The sequence below is a fragment of the Oncorhynchus keta genome, chromosome 35, assembly GCF_023373465.1.
Source record: "Oncorhynchus keta strain PuntledgeMale-10-30-2019 chromosome 35, Oket_V2, whole genome shotgun sequence".
NCBI lineage: Eukaryota > Metazoa > Chordata > Actinopteri > Salmoniformes > Salmonidae > Oncorhynchus > Oncorhynchus keta.
The window spans coordinates 40,102,735-40,124,641 of NC_068455.1; the positions used below are offsets into that span (position 1 = coordinate 40,102,735).

The window sequence follows — 21,907 nt, forward strand, 5'->3', positions numbered from 1 at the left end:
ACCTGACATCTTTGATGGCCAAGACACATCCTTACCTTTAGATCAAGGAAATGCAGTGTATTTTTGGAAGAGTCTTCTGCCGCTGTCACAAAGAATGTTTATGGTTTATTAAGGAAGTAGTGATCAGGTTTACACCTAATCCTTCAAAAACACTTATCATTGTCTAGGACAAAGATCTGTCCTCACATTCCCCATAATCCCTAGCCGCGTCCTCAGAGCATGAGCAGAACAGCTGGCTGGAGTGTTTACGAACATATTCAATCTCTCCCTGTCCCAGTCTGCTGTCCCCACTTGCTTCAAGATGTCCACCATTGTTCCTGTACCCAAGAAAGCGAAGGTAACTGAACTAAATGACTATCGCCCCCATAGCACTCACTTCCGTCATCATGAAGTGCTTTGAGAGGCTAGTTAAGGATCATATCACCTCCACCTTACCCGACACCTTAGACCCACTGCAATTTGTCACAATGCCCCAATAGATCCACAGATTATGCCATTTTCCATCGCACTGCACACTGCCCTATCCCATCTGGACAAGAGGAATACCTATGTAAGAATGCTGTTCATTCACTACAGCTCAGCCTTCAACCCCATAGTACTCACCAACCAAGGTTTTGGACTTCCCGACGGGCCGCCCCCCAGGTGGTGAAGGTAGGCAACAACACCTCCACTACAGGGGCCCCACAAGGGTGTGTGCGCAGCTCCCTCCTGTACTCCCTGTTCACCCATGACACACCTCCAACTCGATCATCAAGTTTGCAGACTACACAACAGTGGTAGGCCTGATTACCTACAACGACAATATAGCCCTGGTGGAGTGGTGCCAGATAAATAACCTCTCCCTCAACGTCAACAAAATGAAGGAGATGATCGTAGACTTCAGGAGACAGCAAAGGGAGCACACCCCTGTCCACATTGACGGGGCCGCCGTGGAGAAGATGGAACGCTTCAAGTTCCTCAGCGTACACATCACTGACAATCTGAAATGGTCCACCCACACAGTGTGGTGAAGGCGCAACAGTGCCTCTTCAACCACAGTAGGCGGTTGAAAAACATTAGGCTTGGCCCCTAAGACCCTCACAAACCTTGACAGATACACCATTGAGAGCATCCTGTTAGGCTGTGTCACCGCCTGGTACAGCAACAGCACCGTCCGCAAGGCTCTCCAGAGGGTGGTGCGGTCTGCCCAGCGCTTCACCAGGGGCACACTGCCTGCCCTCCAGGACATCTATAGCACCCGTTGGTACAGGAAGGCCAAGAAGATCATTAAGGTCCTCAACCACCCGAGCCACAGCCTGTTCACCCCGCTATCATCCAGAAGGTGAGGTCAGTACAGGTGCATCAAAGCTGGGGCAAATAATAATAATAATATATGCCATTTAGCAGACGCTTTTATCCAAAGCGACTTACAGTCATGTGTGCATACAAAGAGATACAATCTGTTTTTCAATATCAAGGACATCAGACTGTTAAGCCATCAGTAGCCAGCCTCCACCCTGCCCAGAACTTAGTCACTGTCAGTAGCCGGCTACCACCCAGTTACTCAACCCTGCCCCTTAGAGGCTGCTACCCTATGTACATAGATAAGGAACACTGGTCACTTAAATAATGTTTACTTACTGTTTTACCCATTTTATATGTATATACTGCATTATAGTCAAGGCAATCCTATATAACTACTATTCTATCCTATGTATCCTTCAGATATACTACATATTCTATCCATATACTGTCCATATATACATACACACACCGTTCAAAAGTTTGAGTTACTGAGAAATGTCCTTGTTTTCCATGAAAACATTTGCAAAATGAATAAGAAATATAGTCAAGAAGTTGACAAGGTTATAAATAATGATTTTTAATTGAAATAATAATTGTGTCCTTCAAACTTTGCTTTCGTCAAAGAATCCTCCATTTGCAGCAATTACAGCATTGCAGACCTTTGGCATTCTGGTTGTCAATTTGTTGTGGTAATCTGAAGAGATTTCACTCCATGCTTCCTGAAGCACCTCACACAAATTGGATTGGCTTGATGGGCATTTCTTACGATACGATGAAGCTGCTCCCACAACAGCTCAATAGCGTTGAGATCCGGTGACTGTGCGGGCCACTTCATTATAGACAGAACACCAGCTGACTGCTTCTTCCCTAAATAGTTATTGCATTATTTGGAGCTGTGCTTTGGGTCATTGTCCTGTTGTAGGAGGAAATTGGCGCCAATTAAGCGCCGTCCACAGGGTATGGCATGGTGTTGCAAAATGGAGTGATAGCACTCCATCAAGATTCCTTTTACACTGTACAAATCTCCCACTTTACCAGCACCAAAGCACCCCAGATCATCACATTGCCTCCACCATGCTTGACAGATGGTGTCAAGCACTCCTCCAGCATCATTACATTTTTTCTACATCTCACAACTGTTCTTCTTTCTGATCCGAACACCTCAAACTTAAGATTAGTCTGTCCATAACACTTTTTTCCAATCTTCCTGACCAGTGTCTGTTCTTTTACCCATCTTAATCTTTTATTTTCATTGGCCAGTCTGAGATATGGCTTTTTCTTTGCAACTCTGCCTAGAAGGCCAGCATCCCGGAGTGCTGAAAATTACATCATGTCTTTAGAAGCTTCTAAACTTCTAGACATCATTTGAGTCAATTGGAGGTGTACCTGTGGATGTATTTCAAGGCCTACCTTCAAACTCAGTGCCTCTTTGCTTGACATCATGGGAAAATCAAAAGAAATCAGCAAAGACCTCAGAAAAGAAATTGTAGTCTGGTTCATCCTTGGGAGGAATTTCCAAATGCCTGAAGGTGCCATGTTCATCTGTACAAACAATAGTACGCAAGTAGAAACACCATGGGACCACGCAGCCGTCATACCGCTCAGGAAGGAGATGCATTCTGTCTCCTAGAGATTAACGTACTTTGGTACGAAAAGTGCAAATCAATCCCAGAACTTCAGCAAAGGACCTTGTGAAGATGCTGGAGGAAACAGGTACACAGTATCTATATCCACAGTAAAACGAGTCCTATATCAACATAACCTAAAAGGCCGCTCAGCAAGGAAGAAGCCACTGCTCCAAAACCGCCCTAAAAAAGCCAGACTACGGTTTGCAACTGCACATGGGGACAAGGATCATACTTTTTGGAGACATGTCAACTGGTCTGATGAAACAAAAATAGAACTGTTTGGCCATAATGACCATCATTATGTTTGGAGGAAAAAGGGGGAGGCTTGCAAGCTGAAGAACACCATCCCAACCGTGAAGCACGGGGGTGGCAGCATCATCTTGTGGGGGTGCTTTGCTGCAGGAGGGACTGGTGCACTTCACAAAATAGATGGCGTCATGAGGGAGGAAAATTATGTGGATATATTGCAGCAACATCTCAAGACATCAGTCAGGAAGTTCAAGCTTGGTCGCAAATGGGTCACCCAAATGGACAATGACCCCAAACATACTTCCAAAGTTGTGGCAAAATGGCTTAAGGTCAACAAAGTCAAGGTATTGGAGTGGCCATCACAAAGCCCTGACCTCAATCCCATAGAAAATGTGTGTGCGAGCAAGGAGGCATACAAACCTGACTCAGTTACACCAGCTATGTCAGGAGGAATGGGCCAAAATTCACCCAACTTATTGTGGGAAGCTTGTGGAATGCTTCCCAAAATGCTTGACCCAAGGTAAACAATTTAAAGGCAATGCTACCAAATACTAATTGAGTGTATGTGAACTTCTGACCCACTGGGAATGTGATGAAAGAAATCAAAGCTGAAATAAATCATTCTCTCTACTATTATTCTGACATTTAAACATTCTTAGAATAAAGTGGTGATCCTAACTGACCTAAAACAGGGAAATCTTACAAGGATTAAATCTAGGATTAAACCGGACTCTTGACATTGATCGTCCTAATATTTCTATATTTCTCAATCCCATTATTTTACTTTTAGATGTGTGTACTGTTAGATATTACTGCACTGTTGGAGCTAGGAACACAAGCATTTCGCTACACCCGCAATAGCATCTGCTAAATATGTGTATGCGACCAATATAATTTGATTTGATGTGTTCTAAGGAAAATCAAGTTGCCCTACAACTTTCTCTCCTACTCCCTTTTTCCTCACATTTCCTGTCTCACCTTAGCCTCCTCGTTGATGTCCCAGGTGAAGGATATGGCGTTGTAGGAGATCTCCTCAATGTTGCTGATGGTGTTGAAGCTCTCCTTGTAGTCAGCTGGGAAGCACAGGACACATAATGGACTGTACTGTTAGCATTGACATTAGACTTTTAAATGAAAAAGGGCTGTGGTGGTGGCTAAGTTATGAAACTAAGTTGGCTAAGTGGATGTATGGAGAGGCGGAAGGAGACTTCTGATATTTTATTGGAGGAAGGATGGCAATATTTGAAGGATATGGTTGATTTCATTATCTTAGGAGAGTTGCAGAAAAGCTTGTTTTAGACACAACTACTGAAAATGTGCTCCCGCCCTGGTGAAGACCCATCCAAAACTTAGCTGTTTGATAAACAAACAAGCTTTTTGTCCTCAAAAGGTGTTGATTTTTTTTTTTTAAAAGCTCAAACTGTGGCATTGGCCTTCTTGTCTCGCATTATCGTTAAGTCTTTCAGAAATGTTTTCCAAATAACACAATAAATTGGGAAATCTAGGTGCTTGGTTCTCCAACTTTACGTTCTGACCAATCCCAACCAACTTCCTAACTAGGATTCACCCTTTCACACCTTGGCCTATAGCCCTATACTACAAACCACACTATTTTAAGTAGGGTTCCTCTACGCTTCTGACTGACTGACTACTTTAATCCAAAGCAAGCAGAGTACCAGCAGTTACCTTTCGCCCGTAGTCCTTCCATCAAAGTCAGACTGCAAGTGAAACAATGCACTTTCCTCTGTCAAGCAGAACAAACCTTTCTTTTCGCAGTGTGTGCATGCAGAGTAAGATTGATCAGTCTACCTCCAGAGAACTAAGTTGCTGTATTGTCCTGACAGGGAGCCACCATGGGTCCCAGTTTACACAGGTATCATTAACAAACAGGGCAACTGGCCCTGTCCCATTTCCACCCACACCCTCATCCAATCAGGTGTACTGTTCTAAAGCGGTTTGTTCAGATTCAACCAATGAGAACATGGCCTGTATTCATAAAGAGTCTCAGAATATTATTCATGAATAAGATGACGATTATATGGAGTAGGGAGGACCTGATCCTAGATCAGAACTCCTACTCTGAGACACTTTTTGAATACAGGCCATGTTTATCCTCATTGGGTGGATCTGTCTGTCTGGCTCCTTGGCTAGCTGGCTGCCTCTCCTTGAGCTGAGACAGAGACAGCATGTGACAGGAGGGAGGAAATGGAGGGTGATGGTTGCACAACAAGTCAGGGAACAACAGTGAATCACACCAGTGGTATTGCAGGACGGTATGGTAAGAGTGTTCGGTAGATATGATCAAATGCATTCATTACCATTCAGGCAGTACTTCTGGAGACTTTATGTGACATAAGAAACTACGGACTGATTTAATAAGCATTTGTAATGCGAATTTTGCACCTGTTATTTCCCCGTGGTAATAAAAACAGGCTCATGAACAACCTTTAAGGGTAAAGCAATTCATGTTTTAGCCAGTTTTTTTTTTTGCTTTTCTTTGGAAAACTTGTCGTAACTTGTGCTTCGCACCGTAAATCTGGCCTTGAATGTATTCGTTAGGCCTTTAAACTCCCCTTTAAGAGTTCTTGTGGAGATTTGTGTGATGTAGACTACAGTATGGGCTCTCACCAATATCAAGACACCTCTGCTTGGCTGTGTGCTGTCTGGAGTGCCAGTACTTCCAGTGCTTCAGTTGGTCGTCTCTGCACTTCTCTTCCCCGAACACCACCATCACCACACTCTAAAATGGGGCACACAATCCCAGAGCCATCAAACATGTGAGCTCAACAGACACATTCAATTTAACGAGATCAGACCTGTTAGTAGCTAAAAAGCTACTATTAGCATAATAGCTAACAACGAGCCTAAGATTTCTCTGTTTGTTCCGTCTAACTTTTCACCAGAGGTATCTTTTAAAACGAGAGACCTACTCATATCATGTGTTGGTACTTGAACGATGAGGCTAGACGAGCTAGCTTGGTGGTGTGGTCTTACCCTGACTTTGCTGATGGGGTGGTGGAGCAGCTTGCTGTTGTCTATCTCCTTGAGGCTGATGGGGTAGAACTGGCCCTTGTTCAGGTACGTCATGGTGCCGTCACCGGTCTTCTGACGCAGCGACTTGGAAGCCTCCACGGTGTACTCAAAATTATTCCTAATAGAAAAATAAGTATTGGTTACAATAGTACATTTGTATTTTCCTTTAGGGAAAAGAGTAGCCTGAAATCCAGACCTGTTTTGTGTTGACATTCCACTACTTACTCTGTACTCTGTCATATGTTTGGCACAAAACAGGTCTGGATTTCAGGCTAGGGAAGGCCTACACATTTAGGCCACACTCATCAAGCCCTTCCCATTGACCAAATCCTCATAGTGTCACAGAGGCCCTTGTTAACATTGGGTTTGGCATTGTGCCTTTTACACTGAGGGAATCTGGTGACTCCCAGGTAACTGTAGTGAATGAGGCTATTCTCGGGAGTCTTCTATCAGGGCCTAAATGGCGACGGCGGGCGGCCAGCGTGCTTACCCCGGCACGGTGTCAAAAGCGCTGTATTCCTCCGGCGCGATGGAGGCCAGGCGTAACTGGAGATCCCCTGGGAAGGAGAACACCTGCGGAACACAAAGAGGAGAGAGGGAGAGGGGCTGGATTTAGACAAGCATCCACGACGAGGCTGTAGCTAGTGCTTTCAGGGGTTAAAGGGAGTCTAGGGAGCTCTCTCTCTCTCTCTCTCCCTCTCGCTTGCCCTCTTCCCTTCCAATCCCTCCCTCCCCTGTGTGAAGGGGTTTGTGTTGGGTTATCCCTTTCCAAGGTAATCCCCCTCCAGGTTAAATAGAGAAAGAGCGAGAGGAGAGAAGAGAGAAAGGGCTTGGGCTATTGTAGGAGGGAAATAGTACAGCACTTTATTGTGTGGGCGAGACAATGGCATAATAACACGCTGGTCTGCTATTTTGGCATGTTCAAATAAAACAGGGAGGGCTGAGACCCACCGTTGTAGGCTCCAGATGCTCAGGTAAAAAGGGTCATGTCTGACAGGGGAGAGAGATATAGTGGGGGAGGGGTGGGGTTTAGATTAGAGAAGAGGCTATTGGATTCTTGCTGTTGTGTATGTGTACACACCTCTTGGGAACTGTCCTTATAGTTCTCTGGGAAGGTGGAGTCGGGGGTGCGGGTCTGAGTGCTGGGGCTGAACTGGCTGTGGGTGAGCTGCCGGGCGAACTCCACCGTGTGGCTGTCGGACTCAGAACAGTGGTTGGGGACTGTGACAGAGAAGCCATTGGAGGAGCCCTCCATTTTGATGTTGGGGTAGTTGGGGATGGCGGCGATGGAGACGGTGACAGTGGTGTCCGGGGAGGGGAAAGGGACTCCCCTCTTGTTGTCCTGGCCATGCAGCTGGTTGGGCAGGAGAATGTTAAAGGGGCCCTTCAAAACCTGGATCCTGCTCTCCGCTGACACCATTGAAGCCTCTTGCAGGGGGGCCATCAAATGCCTGAGCAAGAACAATTAAAGAACAGGGCAGGTAAAATGTCAGTGGTTTAATTTAATATGAAATAAGGACCATAGACAGTGTGGTGGCAAGGTCACACACACACACACACACACACACACACACACACACACACACACACACACACACACACACACACACACACACACACACACACACACACACACACACACACACACACACACACACACACACACACACACACACACACACTTCTGGTTTGTAAAAGGGATGTTATACCTACATGTACCTTTTGTTGGGATCTACATCAGAGCCCAGGGACTCTGTCTTGGTCTGACATATTGTTCTCTTCTCCCGGGGAACCTGCATGGGAAGGTAAACACAGCCGCTGTGTGAGTCTGGCCACATCCAAAAGCACCATCTCTGTCTACATGGAAAACTAAATGACAATCAGTCTGTGCTGTGGCTGCTTCACAAATGAAGTCTGTAAGACACATGTCTTAAGTAAAGCTACTTCAGTCGTTTAGTTTATAGACCGTACCAGTGGATATGGGTTTAAAAAACATGAATGAACACATTGGTTCAAATTGTGTGATTGCCATTTTGATGCTCGCCAAGTAGGGTGCTTATTTGTGGCTGTGCTGCTTTTAACAATCAATTGATAATAATCAATTACAGTGCAGCCATAATCTTACAGAAGTGTCATGACACCTGTGTGGGAACACAGTGCCTTTACCGGTAACAACCAGCATTAGTTCGGTCACTTCTATGTTACCTTGTAGTAGTCGTAGAGCAGGCCCAGGGCTGCGGCGCTGTCTTCGTCACCGTTGATGCTCATCATGGCCTTGGTGGCGGCAGTCAGGGGGTTCTCCAGGAACGACTTCCACGCCTCGTCCTCGTTGGTGAATGGCCGGCGCTGACCGTAGCTGGGCTCATTCTGCAGCACCAGGACTGCCCTCTTACTGGCGGGGGCAGGGGGGGGGGGGTTAGGAGGAGTGCCGTCACAATGTAATGGGAGAACCTCATGTGCTACATACTGTACATGTCAAAACCAGGAGCTGCATGATAATCATAATAAAAAGCTACACGTTAAAGATGGACTGAGTTATAGATGTGTAGTTAACAGATCCCCGTTTTTCTACCTGGTCTTTTCATAATCAGACATACGCCAGACTAACAGCACATAAATCACCAGACAGTCAGAGCAACAATCAATGCCTTGTTCACAACCGACTAACAGGTTGGAGAGATCAACAGTGTCACACTTTATCTTCCAGACTTGTTGTACAAGCAAGACGATTGTGCAACAAATCTCAGCAACTTGTGAGATTATGGCGTCTCTTGGAGGAGAGAACCTCTTCTGGCTCTTCCAGTGTGACAGCTCATGGTGATCAACAGTTTCCTATTTGTTATCGGTCTGCCGTTAAGTGTTTCCTATTGGTTACCCGTCTGTTATCTACACAGAAGGATCTAGTGCAACATTCCACGGTTTACCAGACTGGGTTGTTGTTTAATTTCTAGAGAACCTGTTTGAGAACATGTATCGCTGTCGTCATCATCATCACGCCAAAGCTTAATTGAATACTCTCCCATAGAAAGCAAATTACACATCCTTTAAATCAGACAGTGAGGGTCTAAGAGGAACTAGACACCTTCTTCTGGCATTTAGTGAAGGAGATAGTTGGATGGGGGTGTATAAGAATAAGAAATCAATACAAATCTTATTCTTCTAGGACTTGATAAGGCACCTTTTTGGGCTACACCATTGTATTATCAGAAGCAATGCAGGCTTTCTGTCAATTGCGGGTGAAGGCCAAACTTGGAATTGTGCAGTATGTGTTATATGGCATGGTCACACCATTATTCAGTAGTTTTCTTTTTAGCCACATTATTTTACAGTCATAAACAGAACCCTAGATCTTTCAAGTGGGATGTGGGAACAACATTGAAAGTGCAAACAAAGACGACTTCTCAGACCTAAAGGCTACACTAGGCATATTTCTTTCTTTCAATAAATATATATCTACAAACAAAAAGGTATCCTATGATCCTAGAAAATAAAGGGTCGTGTGAGATAAGACACCTATAGCTTTTCTATCTTCAATTCACATGAACGCTTCTCCGGTGTGGCACACACTGAATTTACAGATTTATTTCCCTTTGCGTCTAAACTATAGTTGCTACAGCAAATGCTTTTATTCTGGCTGGTTAATGTCAATGTGTTATTAATAGTCCAATATCTAATAGTTTAATTCACGAACTGTTTCCCGGGTAAAATCGAGGCGTTAGTGATTTGCAATCCGATAGGATTCGCAATAACGTTACATTGTTAAAACAAAGAAGCATGAGCGATTTATACTTGGATAAAAAAAAAATTGAATTGGACACTGGATAAATAGCGTAGTCTACATTGCTTTTCCAGAAAGGTTGAAGAGGAACCCCAATTGCATCTCACACCGTATCTGGATGTCCCAGGAAATAAACTGGCCTAAATTACACATTTTAAAATGTGGAATTACGTTAAAAATATATTTATAGCCCCCCCCCCCCTCCCTTTCAACAATGGCCTGTGTGTGAATATCAAAATCCTCTTCTTTTTACAAAAAAAATATACATTCACCATCTCAATCAACTAAATAATTCTGTCAGAAGAAATGATTCGTCCAGTGACTGACTGTATGTCTGTCTGCAATACAGCGGAGAGAAAGCTTGCTTACAATGTTCCTTTGACTATGGTGGCCAACGCCTAACAGGTGTACGATTTCACTGGAGTCAGTCTCATTGTCATTGCCCTCAGACAAAAATACATCCACATTTGACCACTTTTGAGCAAAGATTAAAAATATAATAAAAATTATACAAATAATTATTCATATTGTTTTGGATTAAAATGCCATTTCTGATTAGAAATGCCATTACAAGCATGGATTAGGAATCACAGTGCATTTCAAAATGACTTAAATGTAACCTAAAATAAATTGGAAAATATATGGATAATGCCTCAACTTCAATAAAGTATCCTAAAACAATAGGTAAAACGTATGCCTCGCTAAGGTAAAGCCAAATCAAACACCTCCAGTGGTATTAAGGCGAATTTCTTCAAATTAAAGTCTAACCACATAATCAAATAATGAACCGCACATCAAGAACACACACAGAACGGCAGAAGGTTGCTCGGAACAGTTGCCTTATCTAGCACGACAGGTGGAGAGATACAGTACACCTGTGCCGTACAGGCTGGAACACGACAAGTGAAACTGCTTGTATAAAGCTCTCAATGGCGATCTCACGGATCCCAAGCACGATAAATACAGATATTGAATCATACTCGTTTTGGCAGACAGGCAAAAAGTACACTTTCCCACAGTCCAGGGAACTCTTATTAGAATCGACCTGCACCAGGTAAACCCCTCTCAAAAACAGTCAAATATCGACGGGTCATTATTGCACCAGAGTAGAGAATGCAGTATGAGTTCAACACGTTGGTTCCGCTGGACTTCCAGTCGTGATTGAAAAACACTTACTTGTCATGCTCCTGTGACATCTCGGTTGGTGGAACTGGACTTTCTAGTTAGTACTGTAAATCCGATCCGTCTTCTTTCCCCAGAAAAACTAAATTACGACTTGAGATGAGGGCCACAGTAAAAGTGTCCTGAACGGGTTTTGTCGGCTTTTCTCGCTTTTGGGGTATAGTGTGAGAATATGAGGCCGGTTTTACCTGTGACAGGGCATCGGATTGGATTACAACGCGGTAAGGGGTGGAGCTCAATACTCAATAACATGTGTTGGTACTTTGTATTGCTCTACCTGTGGGCTTGGTTAATTAAGAGAGTAAGACAGTGTGGAAGAGAGTGACACAGAAAGTGACAGAATTAAAGGTGACCCACAATACAGTGCTTTTATTGTAGCCAATACTATCTATCACAATTTGTACTATTTTAGGATAAGAAAATGCTCAATTCTAGTTTGCATACATTTTGACTTAAGATAACCATCAAGCTATAGAAGAACTACATAGTGCAACCAGCTTCAGCACTTAATTAGACCTCACTTGTGTAAACTGATGGATTGCTTTAGCTAACAGCAGGCAACTTAAGAGGCATATCAGAGTGTCTGGGGTCAAGCTCACCAAAGGCTTGTAGGGTGATAATACTATAATAATTTTGGGGGTGCTTATATTTGTCCTGTTACACACAAGTGTGTAATGGTAATGTGTGTTTGTTGTTTAATATCCTAACTCTCCCTGAGACACCAATAGGGTTATGGTTAAATGCCTTGCTCAAGTGCACAGAGACAGATGTTTTTTTTTTTACCTTGTCGGCTCTGGTAAACAAACCTGGAACCTTTCAGGTTACTGGCCCAACGCTCTAACCTCAAGGCTACCTGATGGGATATTAGTAGGGCTTGACTTGGACTGAAATAGGTGTATGTACTCATTTTGGGTGCTGGTATAGTTTATATTTAGGTGCAAGAATTCCACAATACCTTTTAGCTAATATTCTATTAGAGGTGCAGGAACTCAAGCAGTAAAAGGTGTAGTAACTCAAGTAGTAGAGTTGCAGGAACTCGAGTAGTAGAGGTGCAGGAACTCAAGTAGTAGAGGTGCGGTCAGATACTCAGTTTCAGTGAGCTCTTACCCAAGCCCTGGATATTACCAATTACATGACACCCAATTGGAAATGGAATTTGTTTGAGAGAAAAGCCTAAAATTCTAATTCATAAACAAAACATCTCTACCATTTAATATTGTGGTCCTTCTGTGGCTCAGTTGGTAGAGCATGGCGCTTGTAACGCCAGGGTAGTGGGTTCGATTCCCGGGACCACCCATACGTAGAATGTATGCACACATGACTGTAAGTCGCTTTGGATAAAAGCGTCAGCTAAATGGCATATATTATTATTATTATATTATTTACCACCGTCATAATAATAAAAGGGAGTTACTTTGGTCTTTATTATATTAGTATTTTATGGCCGATTTACTCCTGATATTACACAAAGCAATGAAATGGAATATGTTGCCACCAATCCATTTGTGAATAATAAATGAATGAATTGTATGCATTTATAACGTGACAAGCATTTACACTGTTGGCTCCATACAGTACGTCATTCACATGGAATTCCACACTGAGAACATACTTCTCCCCTAATCGTCAATACCCAGCTTTTACGCAGATCAGAGTTAAAAAGAAACATATGGAGAGAAAATAAACAGCAGTTCTTCTTAGTCTGAGGAGGCTTTAAAGATGCTATCAGCAAGATGCAAAGTTGACGCACTGTTGGGATCAACCCCCCGAATGCACACCCAGTCCTGTTTAATTGTTTATCTAGTTGAAAGGCTTCTCCCGACAGCCGTGTTTGTTTTTGTTTGCACTTAGGGCATGGGATAGAACCAGAGGGTAGGGATACAGGCAGGGAGAGAGCTAGGAATATCCGCCATGCAGCCAGGTCTGGAGATCGGCCGTAGACACGCTGGGTGTTGACTAAGTAGTAGAGCGTGTAGACAAGAGTGAAAGCATGGTGGGGGAAATAGGCAGGAGAAACCCATGGGATCAACCTATAGGACTCATGAGGAGAGTATAGGTTACACATAAGGTGAGCCTACCTTGAGACATTGTTTTCAGACAAATGGAATCAAGCTATTACTGTTTCCAACGCGAATGTAGAACAATTTATATGAAACATCAACGTCTAAATTCAGTTGAGTAACAGACACGTTGCTTTCATTAGAACTTAGTCCCCGGGGGTTTTTCCTTAGCATATGGTATGACTGTGGTGAGGAGAAACTCAAGGCCCCCAGACTATGACTAGTCACTAGAGTATAACCAGGAATTGACAGCGAGAGAAGCGAACTGTTTCTTTCTTTTGAAGACTTTCAAATTGTTCCAAGGAATAATTCTTGGCATAGCTTTGATAAAGAATGCTCTGCCGCAAAACAACTGAACCAACAAAAGGGGATGTCATTTTGATTGGTGGAGAGAGACGCGGGATGCGCTACGAGGTGCTTATTGCTGCTTCGTATGACTACTGTACATACTGCATGTGGAAAATACAGACCAAATACAGTACTATACAGCAGATCAAAAGGGAGATCGCTTGCATTATATCACCAAACCAGCATCTCTGATATGAATTATTAATCAGATAGTTATTTTGCTAGTGCAATACCAAAACCGTCTAAAAAGACAGTTCTGAATCCTTGGGAGCCCATTTAAAGCTCACTAGCAACATCTGATAGTTTCGTTTTCCTCACCAAGTATTGACATGGATTATAAGCTTTCAGTGTCTTATTGGGAATTGTCTGGGCTTGAGTCTGTCTAAGGAACAAAGCACAACCAGCGAAGAGTGTAATCATGTTATCTTTGTGAAATCAGAAATAACATCATCTCTTCATGAGTTTGTCTGAGGTTTCCAACAGTTAACAGCTCACCGTGGTTACCTGATCCTTATCTGTTAAACGGTCTATTTATTGAGTGAGTTTGGGGATGATATATATGTTTTGTTCGGGAGAAGCCTCATATCCCGTTCACTCTCACACCCCCTTTCCCATTGGTTCATCCTGGAATCCCTGACCGTTGGCACTTACAGCCTGCTCTACACTCCTAGCACTCGACAGCTAACCAGGATCTCATGGAAATGACATGCAAATGTAACCTCTTATCCAGCAGGCTTGTTAGCTCGTCTTAGCTGAGCCTTATACCGTAGTGAGTGAATTGTTACGTTGTCCCTATGAGGGTGGATGCTAATTCTCCTGTGTTATAGATGAAACTAAGTAAACCCGAGTATGACTATTTATTTAATAGAGTTTCCTATTTGAACAAAGCAACGGTATGCTTGTTTGAAGATCTCTATCAGACAGTATTCCTCTTAGGGCAATTCCACGGTAACAGAATTATACTGAGACTCAGATTTTTCACAAAAAAATGTGCGCCAAACAAAAAACCATTGATTTCAAAGTTGAACAAACCATACAACTCTAAACACTTTACACTTAACAATTTACACTGAACAATTTACACTGAACAATATACACTGAACAATATACACTGAATATTTTACAAAAACACATTTACTGGAAGAACAGACACAAAGATTGGTAATATCATTTCTGTAAAATCTCCCTCAGTTTTTAATGTCCACGTTTTCCCCAAACTCTGTTAAATGTCTGTTCCCAAATTAAGATTTGACATGGCACATTGAAAAATGATATTGTGGTTATGGGACTACAGTAAGTGAAGTGGATTAACACCCAGTAACGGAATTGCAGTAACGGAATTTCATCATGGGTCCCTGATCTGTACTATACAGTAAAGCATAATTATGCATATGAACGTTATTCTCTTCATGGTGATGTATCCTAAATAGGTACACAAAGGTAGAAATATGGCTTTTAATTTAATGAGCTCTGCCCCCAAACAAGCCAAATGCTCTGCCCTCAACCCTGCCAAATGACAAATTAACACACCTTTTCCAAATATGCCTTTTTTGATAATTTACTTAAGACACACACAAAAATGAATGGCACACATCCAATAGCCTCAAGAGGGGAGCAGGTAATAGGAGTTAAACCCATATAGTCACAACAGACACCATCACCTATGGTAAAACACAGGTAGGGAAAGCTGTAGAAGTAAACCATAGCAATCATCTATGCACAATATTCCACGTTTGGCCAGGGAGAAATAACACAGAGAGTTGGTGCACACAAACACGATGACTAAGGCAGGGCATACGGATATGATGAGTTGAGGTGTTTTGCTGAGGCTCGGCTTTGATGTTATCACTCTGTTCTCTGTGCTGACAGTGCAAACACTGGGAGACAGTGAGGGTACCATAGGCCTGTATACTAACCCCACCACCACCCTTCTCCACCCTAGCCCTCTTCACAATAACCTGTGTGTGTGTGTGTGTGTGTGTGTCAGAGACGCTGAGATCCTTAACAGAGTGTGTTGTTGCTTTACACAACAGAGGAGATGTTATTGCCCTCAGCTGTGTGGAAGTTAACTGGGCTCTTAACGGACTAAAAGAAAGGACCGTTACCAACCACAACGAAGCTACAGTGCATTCGGAAAGTATTCAGACCGCTTGACTTTCTCCACATTTTGTTACGTTACAGCCGTATTCTAAAAAGGATGAAATCGTTTTCCCCCCTCAATCTACAGACAAAACCCCATAATGACACAGCAAAATGTTTGCAAAATGTTTGCAAATGTATTAGAAATAAAAAACGGACATATCGCATTTACATAAGTATTCAGACCCTTTACTCGGTACTTTGTTGAAGCACCTTTGGCAGCGATTTCAACTTCGAGCCTTCTTGGGTATGACGCTACAAGCTTGGCACACCTGTATATGGGGAGTTTCACCCATTCTTCTCTGCAGATCCTCTCAAGCTCTGTCAGGTCTCCCAGGCCCTGCCTCTGAAAAACAACCCCGCAGCATGATGCTGCCACCACCATACTTCACCATAAGGATGGTGCCAGGTTTCCTCCAGATTGGCATTCAGACCAGAGAATCTTGTTTCTCATGGTTTGAGAGTCCTTTAGATGCCTTTTGGCAAATTCCAAGCGGGCTGTCATGTGCATTTTACCGAGGAGTGACTTCCGTCTGGCCACTCTACCATAAAGGCCTGATTGGTGGAGTGCTGCATAGATGGGAGAACCTTCCAGAAGGACAACCATCTCCATCTGGAGCTCTGTCAGAGTGACCCTCAGCTTCTTGGTCACCTCCCTGACCAAGGCCCTTCTCACCCGATTGCTCAGTATGTCTGGGTGGCCAGCTCTAGGAAGAATCTTGGTGGTCCCAAACTTCTTCCATTTAAGAATGATGGATGATGAAGAATGATGGAGGCCGCTTTGTTCTTGGGGACCTTCAATGCTGCAGAACTGTTCTGATACCCTTCCCCTGATCTGTGCCTCGACACAATCCTGTCTTGGATCTCTACGGACAATTCCTTTGACCTCATGGCTTGGTTTTTTGCTCTGACATGCACTGTCAACCTTATATAGACAGGTGTGTGCTTTTCCAAATCATGTCCAATCAATTGAGTTTACTACAGGTGGACTCCAATCAAGTTGTAGAAACATCTGAAGGATGATCAATGGAAACAGAATGCACCTGAGCTCAATTTCGAGTCTCATAGCAAAGGATCTGAATACTTCTGTAAATATGTAAGGACAGACACTGGGAGACGAGAAGCAAGTACAGGGAGTGAACATTTAATAAATAACTGACAAGAAACAAACAAGGACAGCATCTAAACAGGGGAAATATAACAACAATAATGCTGACACGGGAACAAACTGAGGAACTGACAGATATAGAAGGGGCAATAAACAAAGTGAAGGAGTCCAGGTGAATCCAATGAGTGCTGATGCGTGTAATGATGGAGACAGGTGTGCGTAATGATGGGCAGCCTGGTGCCTTTGAGCACCAGAGAGGGAGAGTGGGAGCAGGCGTGACAGTACCACCCCCCAGGAGCGCCACCTGTACGAGCCTGACATGGAAGCCCAACGAGCCGGCTGAGGTGTGGGAGCCTGATGAGCTGGTTGAGGCGTGAAAGCCTGACAATCCCACTGAGGCGCGGGAGCCTGACAAGCCGGCTGAGGCATGACGTGAGATGGGAGCCTGCCGAGCCAACCAAGGCAAAGAAACCTCTCGAGCCAGCTAAGGCGTGGAAGCCCGACGAGCCAGCTGAGGCACCCTGGATCCTTCAGCAGTGGCACCCGGTCCCGACGTCACCCACAAAACAAAAGAATCCTTGATGCTTCAAATATTAGTGTCAGCATTCTGTAAGGACAGACGCTGGGAGACGAGAAGCAAGTACAGTGTCTGAACAGGGGAAACATAACGACAATAATGCTGACATGGGAACAAACTAAGGAACAGACAGATATAGAAGAAGCAATCAACTAAGTGAAGGAGTCCAGGTGAGTCCAATGAGCGCTGATGCGTGTAATGATGGTGACAGGTGTGCGTATTGATGGGCAGCCTGGTGCCTTCGAGCACCAGAGAGGGGGAGAGGGAGCAGGTGTGACAAAATAAGGTATCAGTTTTTTATTTGTAATAAATCCGTTAAAATTTCTAAAAACCTGTTTTTGCTTTTTCATAACAGGGTATTGTGTGTAGATTGATGAGGATTTTTGTTTATTTAATCCATTTTGCAATAACGCTGTAACGTAACAAAATGTGGAAAAAGTCAAGGGGTCTTAATCCTTTCCGAAAGCACCATCTTAAACCTGGCACAGATTCCATAGGACCATGATGCTATTGTGGTGGTTATGTTAATCAGAATCCTGTAGGAAAGGGAGTTTACCAAGTAAACAACTTTATAACGTTATTACACATTATTATTCAAAGAGTGCTGGTCCACGTCAAACTTGGATTACATTGTTTGTTCAGGCCCTAGGTTATGCTGTACTATGAATGCAAGTATTTCTCTAATATTGACGCGTGCATGTATTTTACACAGTATAATCAAAACAGAGTGTCTGTGAAAGTCAGTTATATACAGAAACTTAAGGTACAACAGTACCTCTATTAAGTTAGCTACAGGTAACTGTATTGTCCGTACAGTATATACACAAGTATGTTTGCTATACTATTGTAGGAGTTCTTGTTTCTGTTTTTTCTTGTTTTCGTCTGTTCATGGCCCTACTAAAAAACAACAACATGGCTGCCCGAAATATATACAACTTTCAGCATGTGAGACGAACTTTGAAAGACGACGGGCAAGCGCCCCAACCGTCAGCGGGTGAGGCAGGACAACAGCAGAGTAACCGGAGCAGTGGAGTGCTACAGGCCCAGACATTTCCGTGGGTAAACGTGGCGCTGCTGCGGCTGACAGACTTCTCCAAAATCAGCCTCTGCCCCCTGATCTCACTCGAACACTGACAGAAAATTAAACTACCTCACAAGTCATGTCAAGTGTTTAGGACTTTAGACAGGTTGCTATACATTGAAGCTTTCTTACAGTGTAATGAGACCTGAAAAAACCTCTATAGAAGCAATCCATTATTATCAGTTTCAGCTTGATATTCTTTTGGCTTGATGGGCCCAGCTGCCGAGGCAAATAGTTCAGGTCAAAATGCTCGAGGAAGAGACTTGAGATTGTCTTGGTCCATGTAAACTTCACTGTGTCCTTACAAACTGTATGTGTCTGTACTAACCACTGCACCTGACCTATCATTATCGCCGTGACCAACACGGCACTCTCTGGCCTATGACTGAAACGTCATCACGGTGGTACATTCTATCAGATCTCTTTCAGGTTATAACATTTACACAGTTTGGGATATCTTGCTACTCCAATGGTATAAAGTTGCTGCGTTCCATTTATTTCTCTCTCTGTCTCTCTGCGGCGTGAACTAGGCTACCTTTGTGAGGAACTTATCCAAAAATATGACCATGAATTGTTGACACACTATCTGTGATCATATGGTGACACCACCAGTGACAATGTCCTGTAGATGAGGTGACAGTCATGTCATTTGTAAGGGAACTGGTTCGCTAATGTTTCGAGACGGATGCCTTCTTTCGGAAAGCAAGCAAACAAGAACGTAGTCCATTCCAGTTTGATCGTGGGATTTTCACATGTTCGTTTGAAAACTCACACCCATTTAGGCACATTTTGTATTATGTTCTTTGGAAGATGAAAATGTATAAATGTGGCTTCCGTCTGGCCACTCTACCATAAAAGCCTGATTGGTGGAGTGCTGCAGAGATGGTTGTCCTTCTGGAAGGTTCTTCCATCGCCACAGAGGAACTCTGGACCTCTGTCAGATTGACCATCGCTTTCTTGGTCACCTCTCTGACCAAGGCCCTTCTCCCCCAATTGCTCAGTTTGGCCGGGCGGCCAGCTCTAGGAAGAGCCTTGGTGGTTCCAAACTTCTTCCATTTAAGAATGATAGAGGCCACTGTGTTCTTGGGGACCTTCAATGCAGCAGACATTGTTTTGTCACACTTCCCCAGACCTGTGCCTCGACACAATCCTTTCTCGGAGCTCTACGTACAATTCCTTCAACCTCATGGCTTGGTTTTTGCTCTGACATGCACTGTCAAATGTGGGATCTTATATAGACAGGTGTGTGCCTTTCCAAATCATGTCCAATCAATTGCATTTACCACAGGTGGACTCAAGGTGATCAATGGAAACAGGATGCACCTGAGCTCAATTTCGAGTCTCATAGCAAAGGGTCTGAATACTTATGTAAATAAGGTATATTTTACACATATATATATATAACTTAGCAAAAAAACAAAAAAAAAATCTGTTTTGCTTTGTCTTTATGGGGTATTGTGTGTAGATTGATGAGGAAAATGTTTTATTTAATCCATTTTAGAATTCGGCTGTAACGTAACTAAATGTGGAAAAAGTCAAGAAGTCTGAATGCTTTCCAAACGCTCTGTAAATTCATAAAAACAATGTTTTTAAATGAAAACATGTCAATAATTATTTGAGTATGTTTGCCGACCCTCGACTTAGTCTCGGGCCTAACAACACCCTTGCCAGCATATCCTCCAACCGTAGCTTCAAGGGCATTATCACTTAACTGTTCCAGAGGTGGAAAGACACACAAGGCAATTTTTTAACCCTTTCCTCCTTTTCTCTGTGTGGAATACTGACATACTCTGTGTCCCATAGCATACAGTATCTACTACAAAACTTTTTTTTAAATCTCACAGGCTACTTAGGAGAGCAAAACATGATATCCTACAGACAATGAATATTCATGACTATTGGAGAATTTATCATTTCATCAGGCTGGGTCACATAATCAGGTTTGTGTCAGGGTAGGTTTGTGTTAGGTATGCGTGGGAGGCCACCAAAAAGCTCACCTTGTCTCGTGCGATTAGATTTATGAAATACGTGTGTGTGTGTGTGTGTGTGTGTGTGTGTGCGTGTGCAGTACACAGATTTGTTACCAAACCTGAAGTTATCTTAGAGGAAGTTGGAACTCATTTTTGTGTTATGGCAAAAGCACTCGGTTACATTCATTTTTTCAGAATCCATTTTAAGAACCGTCTTACTTTACTGCTGAAACAAATTATGGTTGAACAAGATTGAACTAACGGATGATGTTGAATTTGTCTACAAATCAACATGTTTCCTGCTTACAAAGCAGCTTTACAGTCTTCTTCTCTGCATCTCTGCTTTACATCCACTTTAATTGAGAGACTCTCACGTGCCAGTCAAAAATCAAGAAAAAAGCCGTTCCGTAAGTCTCAAAGGGAGTCACACTTTTGTCAGTCAGTCAACACCAGATTCTGGGCTAAGGTGAATGAAAGGTAACAGCAGAAGCGAAACAAAAAAATATCAGTTTTGCTACCAGCAGTCCTTATATTCATTTCACTGAGAGGGTGTGAAAGAGGGGCGCGTTGGTTGTTCCCTGCCCCACAATATCCCCCCTAATCGCATTAACCACAGACACACACACTGTAGGTCTGTGTGTGTATTTGCGTGACGTGTGTGTGCAATATGTGTTTGTACTTGCTTGTTCGTTTGCATGTGTGTGTGTGTGTGTGTGTGTGTGTGTGTGTGTGTGTGTGTGTGTGTGTGTGTGTGTGTGTGTGTGTGTGTGTGTGTGTCGGGACAGGGTTTGGGAGGCAGGTGAGAGAGAGAACAGACTGGATCCAGTTCGTAAAAGATCTCAGGGCAGGTAGGAACAAGCCTAGCTGAGTTTCTGTTGTTCCACAGCCAAACTCAGCAGGTTGTTGATTACTGTCATCTTCACGTGGAGAGAAAGGAACCACAACGGTGCTCCGAAAGCCATTTATCCTTTACTCTCAGTCTATTGCTTCCCATGTGGGTGTAGCACAGTGAAGAAAGCAACTGTCAAAAGGGCAGAGAGCTAAACCACATACTCATAAAGGGCTTTTATAGAGGCCTTTACCACTCATCCCTTAACATAATAGTGTGGTTTAAACAGAGGGCGATCGAGGTGTCACTCGTTTCACAACAGACTAAACATTTCAGTGAAGTCAAGTGTTTTTCCATACATACTGTAGTTATCAACAGCCCATGTCTCATGCCATTATGTGAGCTTGGGAATTTTTCCCACGATCCCTGAGAATTCTAGAATGAGGTAGTATTCTCTATAGGAAAAATACCCATGATGAGAGAGCCTATATTGCATCATCATTAATCCTATTCTAGGAAAAACTAAGAACTTGAGTCCAGGCTCTCTGTGGTTACTAAAGATCCCATGGCACTTATCGTAAGAGTAGGGGTGTTAACCCCGGTGCCCTGGCTAAATTCCCAATCTGGCCCTCATACCAACA

The 21,907-nt window shown here is 43.4% G+C and overlaps 1 protein-coding gene across 9 annotated transcripts in view; it reads right to left on the minus strand.

The window, feature by feature from the left end:
- LOC118368485 (grainyhead-like protein 1 homolog) overlaps positions 1 to 21,907 on the minus strand; it is a 48,317-nt gene that overhangs the window by 16,757 nt on the left and 9,653 nt on the right. For 4 of the 9 annotated variants that reach the window (XM_052497012.1, XM_052497011.1, XM_052497009.1 and 1 more), the window contains exons 1-8: positions 11,149 to 11,322; positions 8,400 to 8,586; positions 7,908 to 7,987; positions 7,276 to 7,645; positions 6,685 to 6,767; positions 6,156 to 6,312; positions 5,790 to 5,901; positions 4,140 to 4,234 (exon numbers count right to left, since the gene is read on the minus strand). In XM_052497012.1, the coding sequence (XP_052352972.1) occupies positions 4,140 to 4,234; positions 5,790 to 5,901; positions 6,156 to 6,312; positions 6,685 to 6,767; positions 7,276 to 7,645; positions 7,908 to 7,987; positions 8,400 to 8,586; positions 11,149 to 11,168 (1,104 nt within the window). In that variant the 5' untranslated portion in view covers positions 11,169 to 11,322. Of the gene's footprint in view, positions 1 to 4,139; positions 4,235 to 5,789; positions 5,902 to 6,155; positions 6,313 to 6,684; positions 6,768 to 7,275; positions 7,646 to 7,907; positions 7,988 to 8,399; positions 8,587 to 10,952; positions 11,096 to 11,148; positions 11,323 to 21,907 lie in introns of those variants that run through there. The other 5 variants (XM_052497016.1, XM_052497013.1, XM_052497010.1 and 2 more) reach the window with 4 other exon arrangements.